This window comes from Stigmatopora nigra, chromosome 21 (genome assembly GCF_051989575.1).
Source record: "Stigmatopora nigra isolate UIUO_SnigA chromosome 21, RoL_Snig_1.1, whole genome shotgun sequence".
NCBI lineage: Eukaryota > Metazoa > Chordata > Actinopteri > Syngnathiformes > Syngnathidae > Stigmatopora > Stigmatopora nigra.
Genome location: NC_135528.1, coordinates 6,798,437 through 6,820,587, shown reverse-complemented (window position 1 = coordinate 6,820,587; position 22,151 = coordinate 6,798,437). Strand labels below are relative to the sequence as shown.

Below are 22,151 nucleotides of genomic sequence, written 5' to 3'. Positions count from 1 at the left end.
AAGTGGTGATTTGTTTAATAGAAACTTATTTTATTTTAATAGTGGGAAAGGTTGTGAAACTTAACCTTAAAAATACAGAAATGTATACAAGACTTATTCTCTTTATAAATTTACATACATGTGATTTTAGGCCTAAAATACACTTTAATTCCACAGAAAGGTCCTTTTTAGAAGCGGAATACTTAAGTTGAATGTCTAAACTTCTGCATTAGTCGCATCGTCGATCCGTATTTAGCCTCTAGCCGCCATCTCCGCCAGCCGCAACGTCGCCCTTCTTCTCCCTCTCGCGTAGAAGGTGGCGTATGGAGGAGTTCTGCGTGGACAAGGTGTTGCTGAGGAGCGGCATGAGACCACGGAAGCCTTCACGCAGCTCCTCCACGTGTTTCTCCAGGCCCCGCACGTGCATGTCCAGCTCGGCCCGGCAGCCCTGCACCTCGGACAGCACGTCGCCCAGCGTGGTCTGCAGCTGCGAGGCGAAAAGACGTTCACAATGAGGGTACTTTGGCGGTAGATTCCCTCCCAGGCGGAAAGAGGGTCCTTGCACTTGCCTCTCTCACCTTGCAGAGGTCCACCAGCGTGCTGCCTTGGTCTGCCAGGATCCTCTTGTCCATCTTGACGCGCCGAAGCCTAAACCATGTGCTTAAAGTTAGTCATAAGTAGGACATTTCTGAGCTGTGCTTTTGGGCAACAACAATGTTTCTCACTGGTGGATGGCGAGCAGAAGTTTGCGCTGGTGCATGCGAACCATGGTGTGGTCCTTCTCCCGGGCCAGCTTGGTGTGCTTGTAGATGAACCAGGTCTCCCTCAGCACGTTTGCGGCCGCAATCTTCATCTGCGTTAGAGGAGAAACATGTGTAAGGGGGATGGATGCTCATACACGTTCAACAAACGATACGGCAACAAACCCTTTTGGAGATGTGCGAGTCCAGCATGAAGTTGTGCACGTGCTTCTCGGCCCGGGTCAGCTCCAGCTTCCTGGCCACCACGGCCACCACCAGGACGGTACAGCCTGCTCCCTGCCGGGAGAAAAATGTACATAAAATTAAATTGTAATGTAAGAAAAGTAACATTGGTAGCTCACCATGATTCCAGTGAGGAGGCAGATGCTCCTCCCGCAATAAGTGTGAGGCACCACGTCCCCGTAGCCGATGGAGAGAAAGGTCACCGACACCATCCACAGGGCCTCCATGTAGTTGCTGCTCAGGTCCCGGTAGTTGTGATGTCTGAAAATAAGGATGTTAATGAGTGGGATCAGATGGAGACCTCAACCAAAAATGGAAGATGTCGTTTTGTGAAATAAGTTGTGACCTCTCGCATACGTGCAGCCCCCACGCCGCCACGATCCACAGGGACACGCTGAAAATCATCAAGACGGTGCCCGGGTAGGTGGTCATCAGGGTCTTGCCCACGAAACGGGCGTTAAAATGAATCTGCGGAGCGGCAGACGAGGATTACGTGGCGTGGCGATGGATGCTGCCAAGGTCATGTTCTTAAATGGCTTTGAAAAAGCAAAGGGATTAGAGATTTGCCTCAAGCAAATCAGGTGGTTGACTCTTAGTTTGTTTTTTTGTCAACCAATCAAGACCGGACACCCGACGGCGGGCGGCCAGGCGGAAATTGCACCTTGTTGAGCGCCCCGATGCTACGCGACGCCGTGTCAGTGAACAGCCTGCTGTGCAGCATCATGGCCCGGCACAGCAGGTAGAGCCTGAGGAACATGGGCAGCGCCAGCACAATCTCCATCTCCGTCTCCGACTGCGCCGCCCGCCGCTGGAGGAAAGCGCGCAGGCCCGCCGGGTACGGGTGGACGGCCGCCACCGCCAGTTCCAGCGCGATCAGGGCCAGGCGCTCCGTGGTCACGGCGATGCGCCAGTCCTCCGCGCTGCTGTCGTGGACGTAAAGCTGGGGGGAGAGGGGGCGGGAGTTGTGATCCGGGTCCAGACTGTCGAACGGGACCCCCCCACAGCTTCCTTACCTGCACTTCGCAACAGTGGTACGCCACGATGAGTCCCAGCAGGAGGAGGGTGGAAACACTGATGATGGATTTCAGGGTCAGGGAGTAGATGGAGCTCTGTGGTGGACACAAAAAAAAGATCAAAATCTTGTAATAATGATAATAAAAATAATAATCAGACATTGTCCCTGTCGTCGTCATCAACAACAACAAAAGCCTACTTGTCATAACACCCAGAAACTGTGCATGACGAAATTGGTAGTGCTTCTTCATAAGGTGCGTTTACTCGGCAAAATACCTAAATAAGTGATAGTTACGGACTCATTATTTGTAAGTCTTACAAGAAAACTTTAGCTATATGACACAGGTAGCCAAGTGCTGTCTTGGAGAGCCACTATCTCCCTCCCTCCCTCCCCCCTCGAGCACAGCTGAATCAAATGATCAAGTCGTCGGCAGGCCGCCCAGATGCTTGATAACGATCCCCATTTGATTCAGCCGTGTTGGTGGAGGGAGACATGGAAAACAAGAGCGGATTGTGGCTCTCCAGGACCGGAGTTGTAGGAACTTGTACACTAAAGGCATTCTCATAAACATAAATAAAGTAAACAAGGCCGTACCTCAAACTCTACTTACTGACTACTAGGGCTTTGTATAGCAGCTACATTAAAATCCCATGACTTTCACACACTAAAAAAAAGCAATTTTTGGGCCTACCTTGCTGTAGACGCTCCAGGAGAGCTCCGTTTCCATGACCATCATGACCACGCCAAAGACGCCCACGGCCAGGGCGCAGTCGTTCAGCCGCTGGCGCCGCACAAAGAGCGCCCTCCGACGCAGGAGCCGCCAGCCGATGCCGCGCGTCTTCCGGGACCGCTCGTCTTCGGACCCCGGCGGGGAGGGCGGGGCAGGCGGGGCGGGGACCCCCGGCAGGAGGTCCCGCCGCCCATTCTCGGGCCACTCCTCGTCCCGGCCGGTGACCACGATCTCCGGGGGGAACGGGGCGGGCCTCCTGGCCACGCGGCTCCTGTCCGGGACCCCGGGAGTGACCCGGTTTTTGGCTTTGCGCTCTTTCTTGGCACCCCCGGCCCGTTTTCTCTCCTTGCATGGGACTTTGGCGGGGGCGCACGGGTGCCCGTTGTACAGGGGCGTAGTGGCCATGACCTGGGTCCGGTCCAGCCACACGGCCGGCGATCGCGGACGGCAGGGAGAAGGCGTCCTGGGCGGAGGCGGCGGGGGGTGACGGCGCTCCTCCGCCATCGCCCGGTAATCGTCCGCAAGGTAGATGTTGACCATGGAGGTGGAGGAGTGCTCCATGGGGACGGCTTGGGGGACACAGAGGGAAGACATGTAAGAAAAACATCTCATTTGTTGAGAAAAATGAAGAAAAAAAATAAGGATTTTTATTTTTTTGCAAAGTGCTGGCATAATAATAGAGTCAAACTGCTTAAGATTGAATGAATAAACGTCTTACCTTTTATGAAACAACCTGCTCTTTCACCAACCTCACAAATAACTGTCCCACACGTCCTTCCTGCAAAAAAATAAAAATTTAACATAATAGATGCAGTTGTTAAAAAAAGTGATTTAATGATGAGCCTACTGGAGCGGTGTGATGTCATCAGCTGATCAAATCCAATCATGATGTCCGGCAGGGCGTCCAGAGCAGCCGGACGGCCTCGGAGGAGCTCCTCCCACGTGTAGATTCCGCCAGAGGTCATCCACCTCTTTGGTATATGACCGCAACATGTGACGGCCAGCCTGCACACACACACACACACACACGTATGACAACATGTCCTATGGATTTGGATCCCTGCCCCCCTCCCTCGGTCTTCCTTAAAGCCGACCAGGGGGGGCTTAGACTCAACTTGCAGATGTTGCAAAGGCAAAACAATCTACTGTCAAACCAAACCGTTGCCTCACTATTTGGTTATTACGGTCGCGGACAAAATAAGAGGCAGAAGGATATCGGTATGATTGTCATGAACAAGTTTATCGAAAAAAATGTATCCATAAGACAATGGATAGCCATTTGAAGAGCAAGTTTGCTCATTTGTGGAGGAATTTTGCAAAGTGAATTAGTTGGATAAAATTGGATTTGAAGTCAGCGTGCTTGGCAAAAGAAATGAGCAATTCGTGCCAGTATTTGCTACTCATTTGGTGGAAATATTTCAGTCCCTTTGCCCTAATCGCTGCAAATAAATCAATTATTTTGGGATTGTGGTGATAAGGATCCATTGGAGGGATTACATTTTAATCAAGTCTCAACCAATAGCTAGGAGCTTATCAAATATGAAATATGAACAGGTGGAATATTCAACGCTAAAGTCATAACAATGACATCTATCCAAATCCACTCGACAGCTGGATGGACGGATAATATGGTTGGCTACAAAATGGACGGCCGTCGGGTTCAAGAATAGAATACCTAATAAAGTGTCTGGCCAGATGGTAGCCCCGCCCACCCCCACCCAACATCTGGCATCTGTCAAAGTGTAAATTAATTCAAGCCAAATAGTACTCAAAAAGCTGCATCTTGGCTTAATGTGTGTGTGTGTGTGTGTGTGTGTGTGTGTGTGTGTTTGGTGGTCTTCATTCAGAGGCCGCTGTTAATATTGCGTCACCGCTGTTGGCACACTGGCTAAGTGGAATTAAACCCAGGCGCTCGGCAGCGCTAATTGCTACGACGGCTGAAGCGTCAAGTCAATAGATGTTCAATTTACGAGACGAAAAATAATAAAAATCCATCATTTTTCTGAAGGAATTGAACATCTCTATTTGAATTTGATGATTTCCAAATTGGCATGCACGCAGTACCTAAAAGGAGCCACCGGAGAGAGCCCGCACTTCAATTCCAGCATTCTAATTTATAACCCCAATGAAGAATGTATGATGAATGGCGTCTTCCCAAGCGAGCAAAGATGCTCGCCTCTCCATTCCCACTTTGGAAAATGACATCCAAGTGGCACTGGGATGGACGTGGTCCATCTCGAGGCCCAACTCACAAAAGGAGACCCAGAAGACCCCCCCCCTCCCCCCCAGCTCCCAATCCTGCTCTCCTCCCCTCAAGCTAATTCCAAAGGGTAGACTCGTAGTAATAGGGTCATCTATTAATATTATACAACTCTGGCTTAAGCACCCCCTCCCCCAAGGTGATCAGATTCCTGCCAGCTCAGGTCTTACATCAGCATTCCCCGGAGGACCAATGAGGGAAATCCGCTTGAAAAATGCATACCATGGCAGCGCTATTGCGTCAACGTTTGACCACGTTTGGGAGACTCAAAATGGTTGTTGGTAGCTTAAACAAAATGTGGCCATAAATGACAATGGGCTAAAGCAACTAATGAGATTTCTGCTGTAAATTCAAGTGGTGGTGGTCAAACTGCCTTTTCCATTCCCTACTGTTGATTGTCTATTTCTTTTTCCCAGCTTGGCCTTTACCTGCGCGTACTAACGTCGTAGCATTGATCATTATTGATGTGCTTTGAAGGCTTTATTTTGAGATGCTTTCTGCTTTCTATTTTTTTAACAGCTTGCTTTCCATATTAGTCTCCACCTCTCGCACTCTCTCTCTCTTTTTTATCGCTCGCCCTTCTCCACCAGCATCTGCTGGCTCCTCCGCCTCGCTGGCTTTCCTGCAGCTCCCCCCTCACCCCCCCAACCTCTCTCATCCTTCTCCTCCTTTCCTGCCGCTCTCTTTTCTTTCTTTTCTTTCCCCCTCTCCAGAATGTGGCGTTCGGTCGCCCTTCTCCTCTCGGGAATCTCGGCGTTGATTCACGGTGAGCTTGTTTTTTCTCTTTTTTGCGCCATTTGTTATTTTGGCGGGTTAGCACCAGACGCGGGCGGGGATGGCTCGCTCACCTGTTTGCTGTGGGAGAGACGTGGTTTTTCCCGCCCGACTCCACGGCGGGGGGCCGGCGCGGATGCGGGGGCAGGCGGCGTCGACGGCATCGCGGCCAATGTCGGATACGGCTGGGAAATAATAAAAAAAAAAAAGATAAACATCAGTGGAAGGAGAATCATAAAGAGTGATTGAAAAATAGCAATGGTCCATTTGATTGGTGGGCGGACCACGTTGATTTTTCTGTCCCCAAAAGTTCAACAAAAATAAAAGCATTGACTTAGGAATGCATTATGGCCAGCTTACCTGGTCAGATGGAGCCACTTGCTTGGGTCACCAGTCTTTTCTCTTCTGGTCTTCTCGCCTTGGGCAGTGTCTTCCGGGGGTCCTCACCAGAGGAAGCTGCTCAAGAGCCTGCTGAAGGACTACAACCGCATGGAGCGTCCGGTGGGCAACGACTCGCAGCCCCTGGGCGTCACCTTCTCGCTCAGCTTGATCCAGATCATGGATGTGGTGGGTGCCCAACCCCCACGTTTAAGCTCCAAAAGTCTGGGTGAAGGACTTTCTTTGTGCTTGTGGTCGGCAGGATGAGAAGAACCAGGTGCTGACTACAAACATGTGGCTGCGGATGGTAAGAGCGTTCAAAAGTTACTGATATGGCATTTGGGAAAAAAGTCCAATAATAATGTGTATGTTAAAGAACTGGTTGGACCATTACCTCCAGTGGAACCAAAGCGAACACCCCGGAGTGAAGAACCTTCGCTTCACCACCGAGCAAATCTGGACGCCGGATATTCTGCTGTACAACAGGTGAGCGTTCCAAAATAAAAAAGCCTTCCCTGAAAGGCCAGACGGACGGACGGACGTCTTCCAACGGTTCGCCATCCCATTCTCAGCGCAGACGACGACTTTGACTCCACGTTCAAGACCAACGTTCTGGTCAACTCCAGCGGCTTTGCAGAATATTTGCCTCCAGGTGGGTCAAGACTAGCTAAAAATAAACATTTACCAAAATAAAAGTTAGCAAATTTTCAATTCATTTTTTTTAAAATTAAAATGTGGAATATTATGACAAGGTACATGCCAGGTGCTAACCTGCTAGCATGTCAATTCTAAGGCCAAATGTGAAGCAAATATTCTTTTACGTTCTTCTTTTACGGCTGAGTGGATGGATGGTAAATGTCCACATAAAAAGTGCAAGCGTCGTGACATTTTCCAAGGGAGGCCTTGAAATGTCACGCGGACGCAAAAGACACTTTTATTTTGGCGAGCTGACCCCCGTCTCGTTTGTGAGCCTCAAGGTTACCACATGGATATCGACAAGCGCTTCCATAATTAACGAGGACAATTTGCGCTGGCTTTTTCGTGCTATCCACGCTACAATTGTGTTATTGCTGCTAATATCAAAACATTTGTCATCTCATCATCCACATTTTAATTGAATAGTGCGACTAAATTGGAATTTTCTGCCCTAAAAAAGCCCAACGATTGCACTTGACCTTTTTTTGTTTTGTTTTGGCGGCAGGCATCTTCACCAGCACGTGCAGCGTGGACGTACGTTGGTTCCCTTTCGACGTTCAGAAGTGCGTCCTCAAGTTCGGCTCGTGGACGTACGACGGCTCGCTGCTGGACCTCCAGATGACCGATGCCGACATCTCGGGTTACATGCCTAACGGGGAATGGGATCTGATAGGTAAAATGTCGGTCGGCGGTCGGAGATTGGCTCCGCCTACCCATCATGATGTCACTCGCCACCTCCAGGAGTGACGGGCAGCCGCAACCAGATTTTCTACGAGTGTTGCAAAGAACCGTACCCGGACGTGACCTTTGACGTGACCATCCGGCGAAGGACGCTTTACTACGCCTTGAACCTTCTCATCCCCTGCATGCTCCTGTCCTCCATGACCCTCCTCATCTTCGTCCTGCCCGCCGACTCGGGGGAGAAGATTTCTCTGGGTGAGCTGGAAAAACAAAACAAAAACATTTTTGGAACATTTTATAGCCATCCACATTAGAATGATGTCATTCCTATGGATAGACTTTGAATGGGAATGATTTAATTTCAAACGTGGCCCCCGGGCCGCCACTTGGAGACCCTTAAAAGGATGCCAAGGAAGCATTTTAATGATTGTTTTCGTTTGGGGACGGTGAATCAGCCATTGTCGGGCGGCGCGAGAATAAATGTGCGGCCGCTGGGCCGGCTGACGTTACCATACGTCAAAAAGCAATTTAGTGGATGAGCAAAGAGTCGTTTGTCAAAAAAAAAAGATGTGACAGACTTGGTTTTTGTGTAAAAGGGATTACCGTCTTGCTGTCGCTGACCGTCTTCATGCTGCTGGTGGCCGAGATCATGCCCGCCACGTCGGACTCGGTCCCGCTCATAGGTAATACAAAATCGGATTTACTAATTACAATTTGAGTCATATTTTCACTCTATATTTGAAACTATTTTGAATCAGCGTAATGGCATTTTTATTACTACTATCATTATTTTTTAAACAAAAAGGCCTTCATTTAACCACCTGATTCCATTCTAACGATGACGGCTATTGATTGAGCTAAAATGAACATTAAAGCAACCAAAATTGCCCCCAAAATGAAGAGTCGGTTGTGTATTTTAGATTCTTGATGGATGGACCTAAAATGAACCTTCCTCGGACGTCAATGGCCGTCAGCCAACGACTTTATCTTAGCGCAGCACTTCTATTTCATTTTATTTTACGGGCCACGTTAGCACCCCCCTCCGGCTCGTCAGCCGTTTACGGTTGAAATTGAAGGGCCCCCCGGTGTCACATCTTGCTACTTTACGGCAGTGCCGGTCGGCCATGTTTGCCATTGAATCCGACTTTTACGGGCTGTGAAAAGCCAGCCTTGGTTAAAGGGCCTTTATAACCTGCAAAGTGCGTGCGTCAAAAAAAGAAAAATGCCAACGCAACTATTTTTTTTCTCCCCCTCTTGTACTTTTTAGGTCAGTATTTTGCCAGCATCATGATCATCGTGGGCATGTCGGTCATCGCCACCGTGGTGGTGCTTCAGTACCACCACCACGATCCAAATGGAGGGAATATGCCCAAATGGGTGAGACAAAAACACACATTTATGTATAAATTCCTGCATTGTACTCAAATTGTTAATCTTAACTGATTCACTACTTTTGATAATAGAAATCTTGGTCTCACCTGGGTTGTAAAAACAAAATGTGGATCCGCTTCGTCAAAGTGTGTCGTCTCGGGGTAGGGAACCATGGGAATGGATCTAAAAGAGAAACAAATAGAAAAGGCCGTCATTTCACGGGATTATGAGGAAAATAAGGATTCCTATTTACCCGAGTTGCTTCTCACTGAAGCGGCGGCGCTGTGGAAATCCCAGATGCGGCTTCAAATCTTGCAAGTTAGTTAATTCTCCCTTTGATGTTGGGATAACAGGTGGTGGTAAAATCCAGGAGGAAAAGTTTATGACCCCCCCGAGGTGTTCTCGGCTTTGATCATTTGACAACGGGAGCCGTCTTCTTCTTAGCGATAGTCGTCGTGATAGCGTGAACCTCTTCCAGGTGGAATTACCTTTACTTAGCTTTATGACCTAGATGGGGCGGGATACTACAAATCCACGGAGGGTCCTAAAACCTTCACTTAAACACTTTGACTTTAAGCAGCCTTAATTCAAATGAAATTGCTATTGTATTACAATCAGAGTACCTTGGGCCTTAACCATGGCTTGTTGTCCAGGTCAAACTGGTTCTCCTCCAATGGGTGGCGTGGTTCCTCCGGATGAAGCGCCCCGGTGAGGCGGAAAAACCCAGGAGGCCCCCCTGCGCCCCCCATCTGCGCCGCTGTTCTTCGGGCTCTCATAGCGGCAGCGTGGCCAACCACGGCGAGCCCAGCTTGCACCCGCTACACCCGCACAACTTGGCCCCCCTGCACCCGGCGCACCCCCACGGCGCCCTCGCCACCAACAACAATGGTGCCTCCCCCTTGCTCTACTTCCAAGGGAGCGACGAGCCTTCGCTGTCGCCTGAGGCCGCCCAGAGGGGGACCAGCGTCCCGGCTGGGGGGCCGCGAAGCCCCGCCCCACCCAGCTCGGAGGGGTGTTCCGGGCACGGGGACCCGCTGCTTCAGGCCGTCCTGGAGGAGGTACGCTACGTGGCGGAGCGCTTCCGGGAACGCCACCGGGCCGAGTCGGCGGCCGAGCAGTGGAAGTTCGCGGGGGCCGTCATCGACCGCCTGTGCCTGGTGGCTTTCAGCGTCTTCAACATCATCTGCACCATCTCCATCCTCATGTCGGCGCCTAATTTTGCCGACGCCGTGGCCAAAGACTTTGTGTGAACTTTGCCTTTCCACGTAAGGGGATTTCTCTTCAAGTCCCAGAAAGCGACTTGGCAGCGTGCTTTTCCCGGAAAGCCAGACGGAATGGGATGGCGGAAAGCTCTTTCTTCGGCCGTGCGTTTAGTTTGCGGAAGGACTCCTACACGGAGAATAAAGACTTTTTTTTCTGTAAAGAAGAGCAGCAAGAAAGGAAGGTGGCCATGGATTATTCAAACCTGGCCATCCAATGAAAAAGGCCCTATCGCCCTCTTTAAAAAAGGCAATGAATGAATGGTCCACTTTGCATTTCCGGGGGCCTCGTTATTCCTGAGACTAGGAAAAGGGAATCAAGACTATTAGTACACAAAAACATGGAAATACAAAGAACACTTTTAAATTGCTATTATTTTCTATTTTGTCTTCATCTTATTACCATAACGATAAGTCAAAAATGGCTATAAAAAGTGCTGAGGCAAAACAATAGACTGAAAATAAGTGAAGGGTTTCCAGCATATCCTGACTTTTATGCCCCCCTTTAAAGCCATTCCAATTTGATATTTTGTTAAAAGGTTCCATCAAAGACACAAAGATGTCAAAGAGTCGTAACCAGCAGCACATTCTCCAATATATAACTTTATTTAAAATGTTGTTACAATTTATGACGAGCATTTTCCATCTGGATGCTTCTACTATTGTCAATTTTTTGCTTTTTTGACCATTAAAAAAAACCCCAAGTCTGTTAAACAGTATGAGATATGAACCGTGTTCCTTTTTTGGTGTGCTTCAAACAACAGCACCACCGTTCACACCGTTTGTCAATAAATTAAAAGGTCAGACAAACGTTATCTCACTTATTTCTTTCTTTCTAGCAAAACGACTATTTACAGGTTGGCAAAACACACCATAAAAAAAAGCCATTTACACTTTGCAAATGACAAAAGTCAGATTTTTTTAAGTCACGGGCCGATTGCAAAAGGAAAACCGCAATTCCGACGTCTAAATTTGCGCAGGGGAATAAAAACAAACAATGGTGAAAATGAATGAGTCATAACGCAAACAAAGCGTGGCACCCTGTGACAAATTGAAACTCAAAATAAGCGCCGTGGGGCAAATGGAGGGAATAATGCATCATATATTATGCTTTGCGTCAAATAAAAAGGGGGAGTGGACCATGCAAAACAATTGGAAAAAAATTGTCTTTTTTTTCTAGCCGACTTGTCGTTCAAATTTCACATTTGAGAAAACATTGGAGTTGGAAACTCAGATTAAAGTCACAAGTCAAATGATTGAAAATGGAGGTTACAATTGAAACAAATGGAGTCAAGAGGAAAAGGCATACAGTAATACCTCGTTAATGGCGGTGCTTTTAGACGGCTCAATAAGTGCAATGTTTTTAGAGGGACAATTTCCTATTCTCTTGACTATGAAAGGAGACAGTGTGAAAAACAGTCCAATTGTGACTTACCATTTTTTAACAATTGTATTATTGTTCATAGACTGTAAACTTTATATAAATATTTGTGAACCGGAATAAATCCGCAATTGTCGATCCGCCGAGTGGCAAAGTATTACTGTATACAAAAAAAAAGCACAGTTCATTGTGGAGCCAACAAATCCAAAATGAAAGCATTTCTAATACTGCAAATGGAGAATTTTTCACATTCGGTAATCCCATTTCAACCAATGAAAAAGCCTCATTCCATTAGTACAACCGTAGAAACCCCGAGTAAACCCACCAAAACGACTTTTAGGGCAAAAACCTGGGCACGGGACTCTTAAGATTCGAACCCTGAACCTCTAAGCTGCGAGGCGGAAGCGCCAAAGGTCCCAAAATGGCAATGAAGCAGAAAATGGGGGCATGGTTTCTATTTTTAAAAAGATGCCTGTCTTGTTCTTTTGTGTGTTGGCGCACGACGTGGAGCGCGCGCTCTTTAACATTCCTGTCGTCTCCCGCCGCTTGCCAGCGACCGATCACGGTGACATTCACCTCGCCCGTGGCGAGGGATGACAGCGCGTGTACAAACGACACAAACACACACACACACACAAACGGGGCTCGACTGCATTACGTGGGGAGGAATTAACTGATTTGCCGGGAATGGAAAAATAGAAGGTGTGCTGGGCAGGCCATGGCGCTGCCGTGGCAACCACATTTCCGCTGGTAGCGGTCGCCGTGTGTTGTCGCTTTGGACATACGATGGTGGGGACAAAAAGGTCCATCCATCTTCTAAATGAGTGGGTTTTTTTCCACTCTAAATGGAGACTGTTGGCTGTATCGGTTCTCCAATAAATGGCTGCCTCCCATTTGCCCTTCCGGAAAAAGAAAGCCTTCCTATAGCAGCGGGATTGACGGCAGACAAGTGTTTTCACTCAACAAAGATAGACGTTGGTCTCTCTGGGCCATTGACGTCAAAGAATGCTTCATTTCATTGTCTATGGGTCACAAACTGAGGGATGAAAAGAAATATTGCTACTTCTATCTTTCACATTGAACTCAATACTGAAAGATGAGTCAAAAATACCCTCAACCCGCTCACTGGTTGGTGCAAAATGTACTTCATTAAAAACAAACAAAACGACTAATACTGCTGGGTATAAATGGACAGCTTGGTTGCTTAGTTAGTTGGTTAAACACCCGCATACACGGCTTCTTACATGGGTAAAGAGGCCTTCCGCAATTGTCGCTACAAAAACAAAACAAAATCACATTCTCGGAAACAAGTGAACACACGGCATCTGCTCCCCTCTATGGCCCGTTTATGGAACTACACGGCATGACACCTGGTGGACACCATTCGTCTTTAAAATGGAGACTGATAAGGAGATCAGTTTAATATCCATCTGCAAATTTGAGGTTTGCCTAATAGTTCGTTTTCTCAAAAAACAACAACAAAAATGGCCCCATTTTTTGCCTGGTTTGTTCCTATCAGATTTCAGAAAGGTCATAAAACAGTGAAAGGTCATTGTACTAGTCCACTATTTCCACCCGTGAGGCAATTCTACGTACTAGTCGAATGAAATGCTACTGTATGACAAATCTGTACACATGTGAGGCAAAATTACAAGTAAAAATAGTTTACCAGTCAACTTTAATGGCGTACTAGTGGGCCAAAATTGCCAATAATATATATATATGTCATATTGCGTTCTTGCGCTGTGTTAGTCTTTCTTATTCGAGTCCGGACATCGAATAAATGCTTCAACGGCTTCATTCGAGTTCTATGGATAATCATAGCTCTTATATTAATCTATATTTGATCAACAAAGGAAAAAAAAAGTCTCTTTTATATACTAGTTACATTTTTTTCGTGGTGGGCGTTCCGGACTAGCGAACAAACAGGAAATACAGACCCGACTTATTGGCTCACTTTTTTTTTGTTCGTGTCCAGCATCTGACTTTTGCATCTTTCGCTAGTGAAAAGCGCAATTTTGGTCCTCCCGGCGCCCTCCCCCACCCCCGCATCATGGTCTTAGTTCCATTGGTGGGCCGGCGGCCATTCCGCGAGGGACGTGCTGGCTGGCGGCTGGCGTCTCACAGACACGCGGTATGGAGTTCCGGCGTAATGACACAAATGCTCGTCTTGAGTATCTGGGGCTTATGACGCGTAACGTGTTTCTATCATCTCTTGAACCCCCCTCCCACCCAGTTGGGGGAGGAAAAAAAAAGTCAGATACCGGCTTGGAGCTTTCTCCGCCCGTGACTTGGAGTCCAGGTGCGGCGGGCGGGCGGGCTGTTTGGGCGCGCTTCTCGCTGTCGGGGCGGGTTGTGACGATGCGAGTGGGTGGAAAAGTTCAAGTGTGGGATGGCGTGGCGCTTTTGCTTTCGTTTAGGTCTTAGGATGTGGCAATCTCGCCCCCTAGGTGGCGCCATCCCTTCTGCTGCGTCTCCAGGGGCGGCAGAAACTCTGCAACACAGAGCCAACACGTCATCCTGGCCGAGATGGGGAGGGGGTGCCGTGGTGGGGGGTCAAATGGCGGATGGAGGGACGGAATGATTCGCAAATTTGGAGCTTTTTGGGGGGCTTCATTTGGAACAGATCAATTGTCCAACTTAAGGAGACGTTGCTTTTTTTGGGGCAATGATAGTTTTTGCTAATTTTGGGGCAGGTTTAGACGTCCTACTTTTTGTCCTACTTGAACAGAAGTCAAAAAATTATAATTTTTAAGTTTTGAAAATGGTCCTATTTGAACAGAATTCAACGATTTGTTTTTGTGGGCTATGTAAACTATCTCCTAACCTGGTCTCCGCGATGATTTAGCGCTCTTACCGTTGTTGCTGCAGTTTTTGTTGTCTTTATCCGAGGCCTCTTCCTCTACCTGAGGGCAAAGAGATCTAAAATTAATATACAACGGGGAGCTTTGTGTCTGCGTGTGTTTTCCAAAGATAAGCCTAATCGTGAGCCATATTTAGACATTTGAACTTGGGAGTCTTGCCACGAGATTGAATGGAAGAGGAAAAGGAGCGGTCGCTACCTGCTTCCTCCACTTGAGCTCACAAAAGACTCGCTCAAAGCACTCGTGCATGTAGTTGAACTGCGGGACAAAAAAGGGAAAATGCACGGCAAAATCAATCCGGGGATCTGTTTCTTTCGGCTTTGGGACTGTCCACTTACATATGGGGTGAAAATCTTGACCCAACGGGGTTTCTTCTCCCCTCGGGCGTACTCGAAGCAGAAAGCCATGCCCTCTTCGTCCGTGTCCCAACGTTGCATCTCGGCCCACTCAAATGCAATCACCTGGTTCTGAGTGGAACAGAAAAACGGGTTGTCTATATTAGCCGCCTTCGCGTAAAGGTCGTACCCTTAAAATGGTTGAATTTGACCAAGCCGCCGCCCCCCGATTCCCCAATTTTCAGGGTTCCGTGCGGCGCTTACCTCCAGGGTGCCGTCCTCGGTGCAGGCGTGCAGTTTGAAGTGGTGGATGCCGATGGCCGTGACCACGTGGCCCTTTCTCCGGGAGTCGCAGGAACAGTGCGGGAAAACCACCTCATTGTAGCCTTCGCAGGGACGCAGCTGGCTCAGATACTAAACAACAACAAAAAAAGATACATTTAAAAAAAGAGCAGGGCCAATATGACTCAGGGAAGTCACTGCAAATGATTGATGAAGATATTTTTTTTCGTTATGTTAAGCTAACTCTATAGCTAAATCCATGCTTTTGGGATATAGATATATTGGACAAAATTGTTGTAGTACATTGTTGTCGCAAAAATTGGATTCTAAACAACGGGAATCTGTTAACACATTTCTCAGATAACTGTAGTCTAAAAAGAAAGATAATAAAACAACACAACCGCTGATGGATTGGTCTCCAGGAAGAAGAAGGGTCTTCATTCTAAATGGCGTTTGCGTTCATCTTTGTGAACGTCCAGTAATGGCTCTAGTAGCGGCGTTTAGGCGTCCCAGAGTTCCCCTCCCCAGACAAAGACGGGTTTGTGGGACTGACCGTGGCCATCTTGCGTTGCTCTGCCAGCTTCTGCAGCTGGTAGGATTTGTCCTCCGTTTTTATCAATCCCTTCTTCACATCTTCCAGGGCCTGGGCCAAGAGAAGGGAAAAAAAAAACAGCGATTGGGTGCTGCTATTCTCTGCAGAGTTCCCGGTTCAAAACTCTGGTCAGAGTGCCGGTGGTCTTTACCTGGTGGAAGCAGTAGTGCAGCGCCAGCGGGTTGTCTCGGAGCACTTCCTCTTCCTGGAAACTGAAGAGCCACTTGCGGAGCGCCAGGCACGTGCCCGGTACGGCCGACGTATAGTTTTGCACGTAAAGCTTGTGCGGGAACTCGTTGGGCGCTAATTTACGCACTGGAACGTCATGGAAGAAAAAGAAGGAAAAAACATTGTTATTTTGCATTAGTTCTATTGGTAGACATTTGTATGTCGTCTTCTTTGCAAGGGAAACCTAATAAAAGCTCTTACCAAATGTTGGACTGACGACCTCAAACAAGGCAAAGTAGCTGGCCATAATACTGTCCATTCCCACTTTCACCACTAATGCCTGCAGAAAGACAAATTGCAGCTAAAAGCACATCTGATCCATTGGAATGGAAAATTGTGGTCCAGACCCTCACCTGGAAAACTTGGTCCGTGGTGCTGTTCTTGCGCACCCTGACGGAGATGGTGGTCTTGTCGGGGAGCACCACGCGTAGCTCCACGTCCGTCACGCCGTTGTAGTTCTGGAAAAGTGCGGGTCAAAAGTCAAACTTTAGGGGACGGATTCCGTTCATTTCGTACGGTGGAAAAAGATGAAGAGTACCTCGTCCGATTCCGAGAGGAACTCCTGCATGATGTCGCTTTCCCCGATCACCCGGACGGAACAAACTAGATGCAAAGAGGAAAAAAATCAAGTCAGGAAAAGGCCCAGCTTGGGAAAGAGAGGCATTGGATGGCAAACCTCGCTCCAGGTATTCTTCCAGTCCGCGGCGCCGGGCGTCCAGCTGCTGCTCGGACAAGGAGAAGGGCCACTTGCCGGGCAGCTTGGGGAAGTTGAAATTGGAGAACTCGCGCTTGAGGTTCTGGTGGAGGATGGCGAACTCCCGGTAGCGCTTGGAGCACAACTGTCGCCCCGACATGTAAACGTTGTAGACCTGCCAGCGCCACGGAAACACAAATACCGTTAGTCCACGTGGTGTTGTTATCTCAAGTGAGACTTAAGAAGAAAATAGTGTGAAATAGTGACTCACCACAAACCTCTCGGAGTGCTGCTCCACGTGCTTGTAGGTGGGGATGGAGATGGGCACGGCTTGCTTATCGCCATAGTCGTAGTTGGGCTGCACGTCCTCGCCTCCCTCCAGGCCGTCGGCGTCCTGCGGCGGTACCGAGAGCACGGCCAGGACCAGTTCTTTCTCGCCGGCGCGGATCAGGTCCACCACTTGCTTGTGGGTGGCGCCCTCCACGCTAACGCCATTGCTGGAGAGAAAAGGGCCAAGTAAGCAAAGTTAGCAAAAACATTTTCGTATTTTTTCATTTAAGAAATACTTGAATCAATCCAATGTTTAATCCTTCTTCAAACAGAAGGTAACAGAAGCTGGCAATTAGGTACAACGTGAACAACTAAGCCGCCCGGTGTTTTGCCGTGCCATCATACACCTGCTGGTCGGTTAGCTTTGGCTAAAGCCAGATGGTAGCGGCATCGGGTGTCTCCGCTAATCTTCCTATGCGGAACAACGGGAAGGCCAAAAGTATGTGACAAATGCTGAGCTCAATGGTCAAAGAGAAAATAAGAATCATTTCAATATTTCCTAGGCCTTCACTTGTTAAAACCTGCTGTTTTGGTGACGTTGTAAATGATATTAACCTGGATTCCATTTGAAAATACCTATTTAAAAATATGAAAGATAAGGTTATACTATGTTAGCTTAATACCATGATTGCCAAGCTAATAGTTTAGTCAACATATTAGTATAAGTTAGCATGGGGATGTGATATAATGTATTTGAACTTTTTGCTATGACTTCTTTTTATTTTATTATGTTTTTTTTATCCAGCTGGTCACAATGACACGTTAACAGTCTAACTCTGATAAGCAAGACGTGAAACGGTTGGCGGAACGTTATCATTGTTTATTTCCTAGCATTCCTAATTCTTAACGACAAGAGCGGTTTGTCAAACGGGTAGAGTCACTTCATGGCTATTAACATCAAATGAATCGCAACTTGTACAATATGTAAACCTGTGGTTAGTTGAGTGTTCACTTCTCATCAAATTTACATCCCTAAAACATTACAGGAAATCGTACAACTACCGCAACTGTGAATCTACGTTGCTATTTTAAAAGACACCAATAAAAGCTTGTTTTCAAAGCGGTTCAAAGATTCCCTTGAGGTTGGCAGCAAAATGCTAAATCACAAAACAATCCTTTTGGTTTGTTAAGCTCAGATGGCCTCAGACGCAAAAAGACACATTTGGGCGCAAGATCATTTTGATGGCGAAGGAACTTAAGTGATAGCTTGTTTCAGTTCCCGTGTGCTAATTTTAGCCTTTTAACTCCCCAAGGTTACATTCACGTGTCGTGACTTTCAGACTTTTGCGGGGGCAAGTTATAGAAAACGGACTTCTTAATTGCTTGTATTTAAATAGAGTCTCTGGAGTGCTCAACCACCCATCAAGTTATTAAACAAACTTGCTCCTTTAGGCTGGCAGCATAGTCCAAATTGGACATCTAGGGTCATCGAGGCTATAGAAAACACAACGCAGTCCCAACCAGTGCTCCCAGTTAAAATAAACTGGACGTTTCTCCTTATCTGTGGGAAGCAATTAGTTAAACTTCTGCATTTCTTTGATGTGATGGTGCCTCTTATGTAACAAACCATCACAAAAAAAAGCTTTTGGTTTGAAAAGACTGGAATACATATGCATGAATTGATGACACATTAGCAATAACAAAAAAACTGTACCTAATAATTTGACAAATATTCAATCGACGTTCACGCTGTGGGGAGAATACACAATACATACACAAGCCTGAAGCATTAATGTTTAAACAGAACACTTTAAATGAGTATAATTCTGGCTAAAATGTGAAAAGGGGCGAATTTGCGAGTGTTTGGCTAGCCTGTCAGGCGGTGTCACTCACGCGCTGACAAATCGGAGGGGCAACACTGCGGTCTATTGTACATAAAACTACCGGGGCTCAAACTGTCCAAGTGTCGGGTAAATAAATAAAAATAGGGCTTCCATAAAGTACCGTTTCACCGAAGGAGGAGAAAACCCGAGATGTTCTCGACGAGACGTTAGCTACCTGAGCTAGCAGCCTGGCGATAGCTAATCAACATGCACAGCTTGTAGTGCAATTTATATAAGCTGGTTGGTCACTAAATGGCCAAAAAGAACACTTTTACTTGTTATTTAGAGTGATTGAACGTTTTGGGGGCATTTAACATAATGACGGGCGCCCTAACGTTGTCAAAAACAAGCTCAGGTGGATAGAAGCAACAGTTTAACCATGAGTGTCGGCGGTGGCTAGCGGGGGCCGAAGCCGACTTACACTTCCAGGATCCGGTCACCCTTGGCGATGCCCGCCCGGTCCGCAGCTCCGCCGGGCAGAACGGCGCTGACGTGCTGAAGGGGAGCGTACAGTTCCCCGTTGATGCTGCGCAACTGGCCTCCCTCGCTAACCTGGCCGCGGACATTGAAACCGTAGCCTGACTCGGACTTGACGATGCGCACCATACGCGGACCCGACGTCACCGTCGTCGGGCTGAGGCCCGCGTTGGCCACCGTCGCCGGGCCGTTGTGGAGGGATGCCGAAGGGAGAACCGCCCGCGTTTCGTCGCTCTCGACATCCGCCATCTTGAGCCCAGGCCCCGGCTGACTACTGGCTAGCCTCCGGTCGGAGCTTGATGGTTTTCGGGGGCTAATTGAAAACACGACGCGCACGCTAACGTTCCTTCCCCTGCTGCGGCGTTACTACCTCCGCGCGCACACGTACACAGTGACTGTTGTTGATGCCCCGCCCATCGGGAGCGTCACGAGACGCGGCCACGCAACGTGACCTCACTCGGGTGATGTCGTCATCGCCTCAACTATGTACAATTCAGTACCTGGTGGCTTTGAATTGCGTCAAATCACTTATATAACTACACTCTTAACTCAAATAAAACGTCCCCATTGAAATTATAACTGGTGGTTAGTGCGTCAGGCTCACAATCATAACTGGTTCCATCTGGCCACCCAACATAATACATGAAGTTAATAATTATTGTTGGGCCAAATGAGTTAGGGGTGTGCACTATTTCTTTTTAAATATGGAAATCCAAAAGTCATGACAAATTGGTCAGCAAAAAAAAATGCAGGATTGATGCATCTTTTGATTATTTTTTGGAAAGTAATATTTTGAACACCACCTTTTAGCTGTTCATGCTATGAAGAACATTTGGATTTAACGTTCTCTAGTGGCCAAAATAGAACATTACATTCAAAAGTACAAGGTTATAAAATCCTACACAAATAAATGTATCCAAGCAACCTACCTTTGGTTGAACTGTAACCATCACAACTGGGAAGAGGGCGTGTCTTCAGGAGAAAAACTTTTCTCTCATTCAGGACTGCAAGGCTCTTTGTTTCCCCCTAAAGTGAACAGAAAACAACAGAAACTTTTAAACACATCATTGACATAAACATTCATTAAATACATTTGATCAATAATTCAAGGAGACTCGATTTAATTGGCAATAATTTGCTTTTTTTTTTAAACCAACGATAGTGGAAAACACCCATTTTGTAAAGGCACAAAGAACATTATTGAGTGGAAAAACACTGAGTGACTTTGTGGACTCATGATCAGTTATACTCACCATGTGAAACCTAAAACAACTTATAACGGCAAGGGCGTGTATGTGTATGAGTGTGTAACATTCCACCCATTCCCCAACACGATGATAAATTTTATCAACAAAGGAGCGGCACTCGTGTACTTTGACACCCGTTTTGTTTGAGCTAAAAGGTGTCTCCGTCCGTACTGGCACTTGCACAATAAAACGCTACCCATTGCGACTTGGGATACATTTTATTGCACGCTACATTGCGACGGAAAAAAAAACCAATTAAAAACCGATGGAATGCCTTGTGGACTGATGCGATCTTCAGGACACGGTTGCTTCTTCTACTTTTTGCTGCTGATCTTCATGTGTAATGCATAGCATTGCTCGCACGCAATGGACAGTCCCACCACTAGGGACACAAACTCCTCAAAGTCTACTTGTCCATCTCTGTTGGTGTCCAGGTCCTTCATGATCTTGTCCACAGCAGCAGGGTCCTTCTGGCTCTGAAAATGAAAACGTTCTAATCAGCTCCAGTCAAAGTGGGAATTGTAACGGGCTAAATTGTAGCTTCCTTGGAGGACTTTATCGATTGGACAGCGAGGTACTCACCCTTAAAAAGTTGGACAGCTCGTTCTCCATCAGTTCTCGGAGCTCCCGCCGGCTGAGGGTGCCGGGCGTGCCATCCCGTGAAGCGTAGCGGTGGAACACTACGATGAGGGACTCCATGGCGGTCTCCAATTGAGAAGGCATTTTGGCTAGGCTTCTTACTGAGGAAGGGGACACAAGCATTTGGAATTTGAGACCATGACAATGCAATCAGAAAGAGCCAAGTTGTGCTAAATTTAAACAATTTGGGGCTTAGCTTAGCCGGCATTTACATTGGACTATAAACCTAGAATAGCTTTTCAAAATAAGTGCTAATGCTCAAAAGCTTTGGAAGCTTTCACATGCTCTGGCTAATCGCAAGGGTGTGGTGACTTTTCAAAGCACCCTTTTACTCAAATTTTCCGTCTTGTCATTCAGTGACACGCGCAATGACAAATTATGGGCTGCGTCCCAGTGAAGGGTTAAGCAAGCAAGAATAAAAAAAGGCAGGCCCAATGATGACTAAACTGTCTGCAACTCACAGTAGTAACGAGTGGAAAATGATTTTTTCCCATCTTAGTGTTGAACATTCCTATAAAATAATAATATGCTAACACTTGTACTTTAAAAAGGGACAAATACACAAAAAAAGATGCTTCACTTATTGAAAAACAAGTCTAGAAATGCTGCATAACAGCAGTTCAATTTCTTCCTATTTTGTATACTACATTACACTGTATAGACTGACTTTAAATTCTAGTTACAAAATAATTTTACACAGCATTTAAGATGCAGGCTATGCGATAAAATCATGAAAGAAAGGTTGAAATTCTTACCCTTCCGAGGGGTCGAGGAATGCAAAAATCAGTCGTCCCGAAGTCCAGTGGTGGTTTTTATAGGCAGACTCCTCCCTGCTCCAGCGCCCTGGGCGTGTGTTGGCATGTGTGCGCAAAAGTCAGCCAAAGCCATCGCAAGATTCGCCAGATGGGGTGTAAATAAACTTTACACTGGAGGTTAAAGGGGAGTGCTAGGATCTTGATGACTTGTACTGTCCGCTCAGAGGGTGATTCAGCAATGTGCACAATGAAAGGTCACTCGCTCATTGATCCGCCGGGTCAGCAAATCAATTAAATATGTGTTAAACATGTATAGGTAGCACATAACACTTATAAAATCGTTTATATTTCATGTAAACTAGTGATATCAGTCGCATA

At 47.1% G+C, this 22,151-nt stretch overlaps 4 protein-coding genes and 1 long non-coding RNA gene across 6 annotated transcripts; 1 reads left to right on the top strand and 4 right to left on the bottom strand.

Annotated features, from left to right (window-relative positions):
- Positions 1–8: 8 nt before the first annotated feature.
- LOC144214478 (small conductance calcium-activated potassium channel protein 1-like) lies at positions 9–6,776 on the bottom strand. Of its 2 annotated transcripts, none has more exons than XM_077742861.1 (14): positions 6,514–6,776; positions 6,102–6,417; positions 5,816–5,926; positions 3,555–3,712; positions 3,426–3,485; positions 2,669–3,276; positions 1,976–2,071; positions 1,624–1,902; positions 1,309–1,430; positions 1,082–1,223; positions 906–1,016; positions 705–832; positions 549–627; positions 9–466 (listed from the first exon to the last, which is right to left on the bottom strand). In XM_077742861.1, the coding sequence occupies exons 4-14, from the start codon at positions 3,670–3,672 to the stop codon at positions 239–241; spliced, it is 1,971 nt and encodes a 656-aa protein (XP_077598987.1). In that variant the 5' UTR covers positions 3,673–3,712; positions 5,816–5,926; positions 6,102–6,417; positions 6,514–6,776; the 3' UTR covers positions 9–238. The 2 variants fall into 2 exon arrangements, with proteins under 2 accessions (XP_077598987.1, XP_077598988.1); XM_077742862.1 differs by having other exon boundaries at positions 558–627.
- On the top strand, positions 5,588–10,845 carry chrna11 (cholinergic receptor, nicotinic, alpha 11). Its single transcript, XM_077742866.1, has 10 exons — positions 5,588–5,733; positions 6,169–6,308; positions 6,382–6,426; positions 6,496–6,605; positions 6,692–6,771; positions 7,321–7,488; positions 7,557–7,751; positions 8,093–8,179; positions 8,764–8,873; positions 9,521–10,845. Exons 1-10 carry the CDS (start codon positions 5,682–5,684, stop codon positions 10,115–10,117), a joined length of 1,584 nt encoding a protein of 527 aa, XP_077598992.1. The 5' UTR covers positions 5,588–5,681; the 3' UTR covers positions 10,118–10,845.
- On the bottom strand, positions 7,302–9,187 carry LOC144214483 (uncharacterized). Its single transcript, XR_013330235.1, has 4 exons — positions 9,121–9,187; positions 8,975–9,050; positions 7,529–7,756; positions 7,302–7,464 (listed from the first exon to the last, which is right to left on the bottom strand). It is a non-coding gene; the product is annotated as an uncharacterized LOC144214483 (long non-coding RNA).
- Positions 10,711–19,533, bottom strand: snx27a (sorting nexin 27a). Its single transcript, XM_077742863.1, has 13 exons — positions 19,077–19,533; positions 16,774–16,999; positions 16,485–16,677; positions 16,347–16,411; positions 16,162–16,266; positions 16,010–16,088; positions 15,732–15,895; positions 15,542–15,631; positions 14,971–15,120; positions 14,710–14,838; positions 14,570–14,629; positions 14,365–14,413; positions 10,711–14,001 (listed from the first exon to the last, which is right to left on the bottom strand). The coding sequence occupies exons 1-13, from the start codon at positions 19,379–19,381 to the stop codon at positions 13,931–13,933; spliced, it is 1,686 nt and encodes a 561-aa protein (XP_077598989.1). The 5' UTR covers positions 19,382–19,533; the 3' UTR covers positions 10,711–13,930.
- Positions 19,534–20,578: 1,045 nt separating this feature from the next.
- LOC144214961 (protein S100-A1-like) lies at positions 20,579–21,955 on the bottom strand. Its single transcript, XM_077743707.1, has 3 exons — positions 21,774–21,955; positions 20,962–21,119; positions 20,579–20,855 (listed from the first exon to the last, which is right to left on the bottom strand). Exons 2-3 carry the CDS (start codon positions 21,100–21,102, stop codon positions 20,694–20,696), a joined length of 303 nt encoding a protein of 100 aa, XP_077599833.1. The 5' UTR covers positions 21,103–21,119; positions 21,774–21,955; the 3' UTR covers positions 20,579–20,693.
- Positions 21,956–22,151: the final 196 nt, after the last annotated feature.

Coding starts and splice junctions, on each gene's coding strand:
- LOC144214961 (XM_077743707.1), bottom strand. CDS start 21,102: ATGCCTTCTCAATTGGAGACCGCCATGGAGTCCCTCATCGTAGTGTTC. Junction 20,856..20,961: donor AGCTGTCCAACTTTTTAAGG/GTGAGTACCTCG, acceptor TTTCATTTTCAG/AGCCAGAAGGACCCTGCTGC.
- snx27a (XM_077742863.1), bottom strand. CDS start 19,381: ATGGCGGATGTCGAGAGCGACGAAACGCGGGCGGTTCTCCCTTCGGCA. Junction 16,678..16,773: donor AGCACTCCGAGAGGTTTGTG/GTGAGTCACTAT, acceptor TGGCGCTGGCAG/GTCTACAACGTTTACATGTC. Junction 14,414..14,569: donor AGCTCAAGTGGAGGAAGCAG/GTAGCGACCGCT, acceptor CTTTGCCCTCAG/GTAGAGGAAGAGGCCTCGGA.
- LOC144214478 (XM_077742861.1), bottom strand. CDS start 3,672: ATGACCTCTGGCGGAATCTACACGTGGGAGGAGCTCCTCCGAGGCCGT. Junction 3,277..3,425: donor AGCAGGTTGTTTCATAAAAG/GTAAGACGTTTA, acceptor GTGTCCCCCAAG/CCGTCCCCATGGAGCACTCC. Junction 1,017..1,081: donor GCCTCCTCACTGGAATCATG/GTGAGCTACCAA, acceptor TTCTCCCGGCAG/GGAGCAGGCTGTACCGTCCT.
- chrna11 (XM_077742866.1), top strand. CDS start 5,682: ATGTGGCGTTCGGTCGCCCTTCTCCTCTCGGGAATCTCGGCGTTGATT. Junction 6,606..6,691: donor GATATTCTGCTGTACAACAG/GTGAGCGTTCCA, acceptor TCCCATTCTCAG/CGCAGACGACGACTTTGACT. Junction 7,752..8,092: donor GGGGGAGAAGATTTCTCTGG/GTGAGCTGGAAA, acceptor TTTGTGTAAAAG/GGATTACCGTCTTGCTGTCG.